Raw genomic sequence first — 9,852 nt, 5'->3', positions numbered from 1 at the left:
AGGTTATACCATTTTTTAATGTTTATTAGCACGCACACACACACACACACACCCACACCCACACACACACCTGAGAAGAAGAGAGTTTCAATGCCGTAGGAAACTATCCCGAGAGACTTTAAAGATCTAGCCGACGAGGAGTTGAACTCAAGACCTGTTATTCAAGAGGGAGATGGCCTAACCAATCTACCACACTTGGGTGATAGAAAGGTTATACCATTTTCCTCTATTTATTAGCGCGTGTGCGTGCACACACACACACACCCGAGAAGAAGAGAGTTTTAACGTCGTAGGAAACTATCCCAAGAGACCTTAAAGATCTAGCCGACGAGGAGTTGAACTCAAGACCTGTTATTCAAGAGGGAAATGGCATAACCAATCTACCACACTTGGGTGGTAGAAAGGTTATACCATTTTCCTTTGTTTATTAGCACGTACACACACACACACACACACACACACACACACACACACACACACACATGAGAAGAAGAGAGTTTTAACGTTGTAGGAAACTATCCGAAGAGACCTTAAATAAAGATCTAGTCGACGAGGAGTTGAAGTCAAGGCCTGTTATTCAAGAGGGAAATGGCATAACCAATCTACCTCACTGGGTGATAGAAAGGTTATACCATTTTCCTATGTTTATTATCTCTCTCACACACACACACACACACACACACACACACACACACACACACACACACACACACACACACACACACACACACACACACACAAACACACACACACACCCGAGAAGAAGAGAGTTTTAATGTGGTAGGAAACTATCCCAAGAGACCTTAAAGATCTAGCCCACGAGGAGTTGAACTCAAGACCTGTTATTCAAGAGGGAAATGGCATAACCAATCTACCACACTTGGGTGATAGAAAGGTTATACCATTTTCCTTTGTTTATTAGTGCACGCACACACACCCACACACACGCACACCCGAGAAGAAGAGAGTTTTAATGTCGTAGGAAACTATCCCAAGAGACCTTAAAGATCTAGCCGACGAAGAGTTGAACTCAAAGATGGAAATGGCATAACCAATCTACCACACTTGGGTGATAGAAAGGTTATACCATTTTCCTCTGTTTATTAGCACACGTGCACACACACACACACACACACACACCCCCAAGAAGAAGAGAGTTTTAACGTGGTAGAAGACTATCCCAAGAGACTTTAAAGATCTAGATGACAAGGAGTTGAACTTAAGACCTGTTATTCAAGAGGGAAATGGCATAACCAATCTACCACACTTGGGTGATAGAAAGGTTATACCATTTTCCTCTGTTTATTAGCACGCAAAAGATCTAGCCGACAAGGAGTTGAACTCAAGACCTGTTATTCAAGAGGGAAATGGCATAACCAATCTACCACACTTGGGTGATAGAAAGGTTATACCATTTTCCTTTGTTTATTAGCACACACACACACACACACACACACACCCACACACCCACACACACACCGAGAAGAAGAGAGTTTTAATGTCGTAGGAAACTATCCCAGGAGACCTTAAAGATATAGCCGACGAGGAGTTAAACTCAATACTTGTTATTCAAGAGGGAAATGGAATAACCAATCTACCCCACTTGGATGATAGAAAGGTTAGGATTGAAGTTGGGAAAACAATGCAAGCTTGCCTAGTTAAAGAAGCGATTGTGGTGTGGAACGAGTCCCATGTATTCTATGCTAGCAAAGAAGGATCAATGGTGACTTATTCAATGACTCTTTTTTATTTTCCAAAGGGCACATGTGAGGATTTCCAGCGTACGCCATAGGGAAAGCAAGCGGCTAACCTATGTGCCATGTAAGCACCTTTATTATGTTTTCTTCTAGATTCTTGGGCTTAAATCCTCAACTCATGAGTTCATGCATCAGGCTGCTTTGAAAAAAGTTGAATTGCACCAAGCACTAGGAGGATCTAGGATGTGTGTGAAGCCTTAGGTAGAAGCATATAACATAATGTGGCCATTTTTTAACGTGGTTATTCGCATCCAGCTACAATATCTCTGCATTATAATATTGATGTTTAAGGTTGCTAGCATATTTTTTTTGGTAGTACATCTTCTATTTTGGAGAAAAGTCTTGTGATCCTATAGATCAAACGATGTAATGCATTTTTTTTGAGAAAATTATTGTTTTGTTTTTTTTCTCTCTTATGCGACAATTTTACTAGGGATGTTGCAAATGTCCAATTAGTGGGGATATTATTTGGTAGATTCTACTGAGTGGAAGAAGAAGAAGTGCTAGAATGTTATTTTGAGAAACTGAGCTGTTGTTTTTAGTGAAAATTCAAGTAATGTTCTACACTAAAGGATGTCAAGCATTGCAAGAAAACATATATACTAATATGCTCCTTTTGGGTGGTGTGCCACTTTTTCAGGTGAGATATTGAATAATATGGTAGATTGAGGATGTCCAATGTTGTGTTTTGTTCCCCACAAGTAAAGTATTGGCTAGGATAGTGGTTTGCTTTATTGGGAAATCCAATTGCTTTCTTGATAATCAGATTGCTCGAAAAGATTCGCTCGAACAATGGAACTTCTCCTGGGCGAGCCACCTTATCAAACCTTTTATGCACAAGAATAGAGATTATGATACAAGTCCATGAACTATTTCAAAGGGGTATGCTTAGACCAAGTTCTTTTACTTTTTGGTCTCCGGTGCTTTTAGTGCAAAAGAAGGATGGTTCGTACCGAAGTTTGTGGACTACCATGCACTAAACAAAATCACAATTAAGAATAAAATTCTAGTTCTAAGGATTGAAATTTTTCTTGATAAATTGTACTTTTTAATATAGTTCACTCTCATTTAGTAGGATTCAACTTAAAAGTGTTTATGACCATATTTGACTAGTGCTAGGAAATATTCTTCACTACATTTAGAACCACTTTTGGTCTATATGAATATATAGTGATGCCTTTTAGACTCACTAATGCATTGAATACATTTAACCAAATGATGGATAGACCTTTGTTAAACATAGGGTTTAGCCATATTTGACTAGTGCTAGAAAATATTCTTCACTACATTTAGAACCACTTTTGGTCTATATGAATATATAGTGATGCCTTTTAGACTCACTAATGCATTGAATACATTTAACAAAATGATGGATAGACCTTTGTTAAACATAGGGTTTACAATGAGTCTTGTTTGATGATATCATTATGTACTATAAAGTCTTACCAAAAATTGAATGGTAAGATTGTGAAATGTGTTTTGGGTGATGCTAGTCCAAAAGTAAAGGGCTTTAGGTGCTTTCATCCACAATCTATGTGTATCTTGAATAGTTGAGATGTGGCTTTTGTGGAGAATGTTGTGCATCATGTTGTGGTCATGTACAATGAGAGAGATGGTCACTCTTAAGATATGTACAGTACTTTGTTCCCCCTTTTTACAAGTGGTGGCTAATAATAGGTAGGCCATTATAAGGCAAGAAAGTGCCCAATGCAATTTTCAAATGATGTCACAAATCAACCTAATATGGATAACACGTGGTGAACTTGATGGGGAACAGGCTAAAATAGATAGGCTCTATGAAAGCATGTCATAGTGGCTAGTGAAAAGTTTATGTGATATTAATTTGGATGCACTTGTTTGTTCTTGTACTTGTTTAGGTTTCAACATGCCTCTTATGCGTCGAGTTGCTTAGAATTGATCGATTTTACACGTGATGAGAAATAGCTTGTTTCACTTGATGAAATGCACAGTTCTAATTTTTTTTCGATGCTATACAAACTAAAGATGATGGTATTACCAAGGAGCGAACTTGGTCTTAATGTGGTTTTTCATCTAAAAAAGTTCATTGGTAGAAACTAGATAACAAGCTAAAACCTAAAGCAAATGGTAGTGTCCATCAGTATAAGGCTAAAATTTTGCTCCCACCTATTGTATGCCTACCATTTTGTGTGGTCGTAGGACACACGAGAACATTCAATCCCATTATGCTAGTAGAGTGATTGAAGATACCAAATTTTTGCTCAATTTTCCTGTGAAAGACTAGTGTAGCAATAACTAATTCTTAATTGGCAATATTTTTTGTGGGATATCTTCCTATGGTTTTTTGAAATCTTGTATAGAATGCCAAGGATAATATTAAAGATTGAATTATTGCCTAAAAAAACATTTCTTGTAATTAATTTTTAGTAGTTAGCCACTTTTGATGTTTATGTCCAGCCTAATATGAACCCTAAAAGAGCATTATAAGCATGCATAAATGTAGGTTCCTCAAATAATTTATAGCTCCTTCATGTCATGTGAAGGTGCATAATTTGTGCCCACTTTTCTTAGAGTTTGCACTTTGCTTGAAAGTGAATACTTAAGAAACCTTTGAGTGATGAAGCCGAGAAGTTTTAATTGATCCTCCACGTTTTAATTGATCCTTCTAAATCAATTTTTTTTTCTCAAGAGGTAAAAGTCTCTCCAAATTCATAGTAAGACTACCAGTCAAAACATGGATTGCATGTCACTCCTTGCCATTTGATAAAGTCGGGTGCACATGTGTATGAAGACGACCTTTGAGTTTCATTCAACAAATTAAAAGTGATTTTAAAAACAAGAGAGGCTCTCGAACATCTCAATCTTACCGTAGTTTCCATGCATCTTTGCAACTCAAGTTAGGTGTGGTGGGCTACCTTATTACCCCAATAAACCAAACCACAAACTTGGAAAGACTACAAAAGTTCTCTCTTGTGGTTAGTTTTCAATGAGAATTAGAATCATTCATAGATAATGAGAATCTCTCCCTCGCCACTAGTATGAAGACAAACTCTCAAAAATTAAAACAAAAAATAGAATTTTATTGTGTGATTAAAAGCAAATCTCTGAAGCATATGGAAAAGAAATATAGCAACACTTTTTCTTCTATCCTTTAATGGGCATAGGGCTAAGGACTTATCCATTAGCTAACCAAAAAATAGAAGCAATAGTTTATCTCAAAATTGTGTTTCTAGTTTACTCTCTAGTGACAATAGTCCTAAAAGCTATTCTCAAACTTTTGGGGAAAATTTAGTATCATCCATACTATCAAATGAAGTTTTTGTACTTTTATTTGATGCACGTGTTTCTATATCCATTAAGTAGATCCTAAAGCTGGTACTTGGGTTCACAAGGAAGTTGTGGGATAAGATTCTTGGTCAAGGCGGGCAAAATCAAGAGCAAGTTGAATTGGATCATCTTGAGTTTCCAAAATTATCGCTTGTAGATGTTGACTATAAAATCCCTATAATCATTATTATCATAGGAAATATTTTTTCCAAGAGTCTTGATTGACGGGGAATTTGGAGTATATATCCTACGCGTTACAAGATGTGTATCTAAGTTTGGACATAAGGTTGTTTTTGCTGGAGCTCATGTAAAAGACTCAAAATGGACATTTTTTGGAGTTACAAGCTTGATTTTGGTGGCCATCGATGTATAAGACTGCATATGACTTTGTAAAGTTATGTGGCTACAAAAGAAAATTCAAGCTGGACTTTGGTGGCCATTGATGTATAATAATGCATATTTGTAAAGAAATGTTTATGCCAAAGAGAGAAACGCCATTGGATGCAAAACTGATACCTCTACAATCCACTTTACTATTGGAGCTTTTGAAAAGTGGGGTTTGGATTTTGTGCGTCCAATAAACCAATTGCAAAGTACACTCAAAATAAAAAACATCTTAGCAACATTTGTCTCCTCTACAAACTAGGCGAAAGATGTTGTACTAAGGTAACAAAGCAAATAGTAGAAAAGTTTCTCGATAGAAACCTTATGACCACCAGCGTTGGTTGCCCAATGGAACGTTTTTAGATTAGGATGGATGCTTCATCAACAAAGTGAGTAGTGAGTTAATTGAGATGCATATGATCATTCATAAGAAAAATTATGTATTGTCCACAAGCTAATAATACGATAAACTTTGGTGAAAATTTTACAGATATTGAAGTTTGAGAATAAAACACATTAGGATGTGAAGTTGGATTACTTATTCTGGGCATATAGAGCTACTTATAAAGTGAGTATAGGGATGAATAAATCTAGAGTGATATGTGGTCTTGAAGGTGTTGTGCTAGTAGAGTTTCTTATTCCTAATTTAATGATTTTAGTGAAGCATAACTTATCAAATAATCATAGCAAATTATCAGGGAATGATTTATTATACTTCAAGAAACAAGAGTTACTAAAACTTGAGGAGGACATACTCCACATAACCTATTTGATTGAAGCCTTGCAAAGGAGGAGAAGGGCATGCTTGGATATAGATTTAAGTATTAAATATTTAGAGGGTAATCAAGGATTTACTACATAGAAAATTAGGCAAGAGACCAAGAAAATTGAATTTGAACTACTTGGGACTATTTTACAATATTTAGAGGATTTATCTACAATTACAAATTAGGAAAGAGACCAAGAAAATTGTAAAAGAGCGTCAATGGTTTTCTTAAAAAGTAATACATTGGGGTTACTTTCTTTATGCCACACATGTTTAGGAGTGAACATTATGGTGGAGCTCCAATTGCCAAAGCCCTCACGGATAAAAAAAAGTTGGTGTGTTGGAGAATTTTTTCAAACACATTTTGAGTGCAAGAGTTTTCTATCAAGCATGTAGCTTAGGTGTAGTCTCTTTGTGTGCTCTTCTATGGTGAGTTGGGAGGTAGAAATCGATACATCTTCACTATTATTATCGTTGGTGAAGGAAGCTTTTGAGGAGCAAAACGTGACATGCAAGTCATGGAACAACTCATCTTCTTGACTTGGAGGACAACCTAGGTACACCTCCGTCTTTTTCTCCATTGAGGTAAAGTTTCTTTATGTCGATGCGGTAGGGAATTGAGCTATGTGAAATAGAATATACAAGGGTTATTGGACTATGCAAGGCTACTCAGACATGTTAGCTGAATAACTTTACAAGAAGCTTGCAATTGACACATATGTAAAACATAAATGGGAATATATTTAGGGTTTGTTGACTCATAGAGAAGCTTATTTCAAATGTCTTTCATCTACCTCTCAAAAAAGTAATGAAGTGGGAAAAGTTTCATATGACTTAATGACTAAACAATTGAAACTAGACCAAGGGAATGAGAACTATCACCCTGCCACAAAGATGGACTCTTTCTAAATGAAAGAAATAATATAGTACTCCGACAAAGTTTGTATCTGGGTTAAACTTGAGCATCTCACCAAAAAGAACTATGCAATGAGTTATGTAGCAAAGCACACCATGCATATAAATTGAGAGAATTTGTTGTATGAAAGATTGAGGATATATATATATATATATATATATATATATATATATATATATATATATATATATATATATATATATATATATATATATATATATATATATATATACATACATATATATTTCAAACGAGGAAAAGAAGGGACATCTCGACAAAAATAGGATCTTTCCTTGCATCATTGATCCACCATGCCACCATCACAAAAAGTTCTAGAATTGAGGTTGTGACCCCTTTGTAGACTAAAAGAAGTTGAACAAACTAAACACTGCAATAGAGGAAAAAAAGAGGTTGAAACTAAAAATGGTCACTAATTTGCCATTAATCTTAGGCATTTAGAGAGGTTTAGCTCATTCCTTAACGCCGCCGCCAAAAGTTGTATAATTGTAGCCGCAAATCTAGAAAGTTTACAATTACTAGCTGAAATGATTTAGGCTCATTAAAGAGTACATTTAAGGTAAAGAAGTAGACCTCTACAGCTAGTGATATTCCAATCAAAATAGGGTTGAACATGAGGAATAGAAAGTCCGATAAGAGAGGAAAGTACAAAACAAACCAATTAAGGATCCTTAAAATAATTGGGAAAGGCTTTATAGGTGGGGAGTTTTGTTGCTCATGTTAGATGAACAATATCACAAAGGGCTGTGAAGATTGTGAAGGAATATGCAAACCATAAACATGTGGAATATAGAGTGCTTAAAAGGGAGAATGGTAAGTATAGTGCGGATCTCAAGATGCTAAGGAGGAAGCTTCCAAGAAGAGCATGATGAGTAGTTGGTTAACAATTTGAAAGCTACAATCGAGGACTTGGAAGGTCAATTTTCAAAAGCTCAAGGAAATGTGGCTATATTAGAAGTCACTCAAGAAGAAGACAAAGTACTGTATAGCTCTATATAAATTGGAGGGGCGAATGGTTTAAAGCACTCTGGGAATAGATGGGTGTGCTCACAACCAGCTATTGTAGGTTGCACTTAGAGAGTATTGTTCTATTGACTAGGGTGTGTCTTTAAAAAGAAAGATGAGGGTTATGTTAGAGGATGACTTGGGTGTGAGTGATTGATATATTTGCAATCACACTGTGGAAAATGAAGGACATTATGATGCATAGAGAGAAACTTTTGGGCCAAATCAAATAAGAAACTATTTGTGATAGTAAACTAACATTACCAAGTGTTTGCTAAAGAAGAAAGAGGAGCACAAGTTGCTGCATAAGTAATACAAAAAATACAAAGAGAGCTTGAAGCCTTGAAAACATGTGGGATAAGAGGATATGAAAATCAATAAACCATTGCAGCATGCCAGAATGACTAACAATGAGGTAAAAACTTTAAAGTGCTTATGACAACCATGAGTGCACAATTTGAGAAAGATTATGTGCAAATACCATATGAAGTGAATAAATTAAGGGAGATGACAATGTGTAAAACAAAAACACTCAATGAAGTGGTGACTATGACCATAACATGGAGTTTTGAAGATAATTTCCTAAGGAGGTACCATTATTGTAGTTATCTAAGGATTGTGCAATGACTGCTTTATTCAGTTGTGCAATAATGTAATACGGCAATGCATGAGTATTGCATTTTTTTCAAATTTTAGTATGTTATTTGTCTCTTGACTTTCTAAATTGGAAGTACTAAAACAATTAACTATCTTGATAGAGACGTTGTGTGTGTGTGTGTGTGGGTGTGTGTGTGTGTGTGTGTGTGTGTGTGTGTGTGTGTGAGAGAGAGAGAGAGAGAGAGAGAGAGAGAGAGAGAATCAATTTTTTCAAATTTTAGTATGTTATTTGTCTCTTGACTTTCTAAATTGGAAGTACTAAAACAATTAACTATCTTGATAGAGATGTTTGTGTGTGTGTGTGTGTGTGTGTGTGAGAGAGAGAGAGAGAGAGAGAGAGAGAGAGAGAGAGAGAGAGAGAATCACTTGAGCCAAATTCTTCCATGTGTCTTCCATTTGAGGTGATGTCTCTCTTAGTGCTTCATTTAGGGCTATTGGTGAACTTGACACTCGTAGTAGCTCCTCTTATGGTTTAGTCTTTGACATGATTAATTGAACAATACGAGATTCGAATATATTTTAGAGTTAAAGCATTAAAATCCGGTTTGTGCATGGATTGTGGGTTTTTGACTTTAATGTCCTTCACTAGGCAACCTAAAAGTAGGTACTTTGACACAATAGGTCTATGGAAAGTCCTTCAACCAAGCTCAAGCTTGAGGGTCCAAGGACATTTGTGAGTCTATTTTGATCGATGCCAACCTGGGAGGAAGTGCATTGTGTTGATCGAATGTGTGTCAATAAATTACAATACATATGTAGGTTTGGTCTTGATTATTTCTTCTGCTTCTTTTCATAAACATGCCACTAGAGATTGTGAACTCAAGCCTTCCAAGAGTGAACATAACATTTCAAGCGCCCATGAATATGTTTTCGTGTGCTTCCTACCACCACTAAGGTCACATCTTTTACTTATTGGTGCTTTATTGAGCTCACTATAGATATCTGGTTGTATCCATTACAATTTGCATTGAGTTATGAGAGCATCTTGAAGGGCATCTATAGTGTTCAAGTAGACGTTGCGAAGAGTCTCACGTTCCTGCAAA

At 36.2% G+C, this 9,852-nt stretch overlaps 1 protein-coding gene across 3 annotated transcripts in view; it reads right to left on the bottom strand.

Annotated features, from left to right (window-relative positions):
• Positions 1-6,416: 6,416 nt before the first annotated feature.
• The window catches only part of LOC147435296 (polyamine oxidase 7-like), a 195,447-nt gene continuing 192,011 nt past the window's right edge, over positions 6,417-9,852 (bottom strand). For 2 of the 3 annotated variants that reach the window (XM_086488375.1, XM_086488370.1), the window contains one exon: positions 9,314-9,845. In XM_086488375.1, the coding sequence (XP_086344501.1) occupies positions 9,838-9,845 (8 nt within the window). In that variant the 3' untranslated portion in view covers positions 9,314-9,837. Of the gene's footprint in view, positions 6,836-9,313; positions 9,846-9,852 lie in introns of those variants that run through there. The other variant, XM_086488372.1, reaches the window with a different exon arrangement.

This window comes from Adiantum capillus-veneris, chromosome 18, assembly GCF_014529385.1.
Source record: "Adiantum capillus-veneris isolate H3 chromosome 18, ASM1452938v2, whole genome shotgun sequence".
NCBI lineage: Eukaryota > Viridiplantae > Streptophyta > Polypodiopsida > Polypodiales > Pteridaceae > Adiantum > Adiantum capillus-veneris.
Note: the sequence above shows the minus strand (reverse complement) of the source record. Positions and strands in the feature narration are given on the sequence as shown.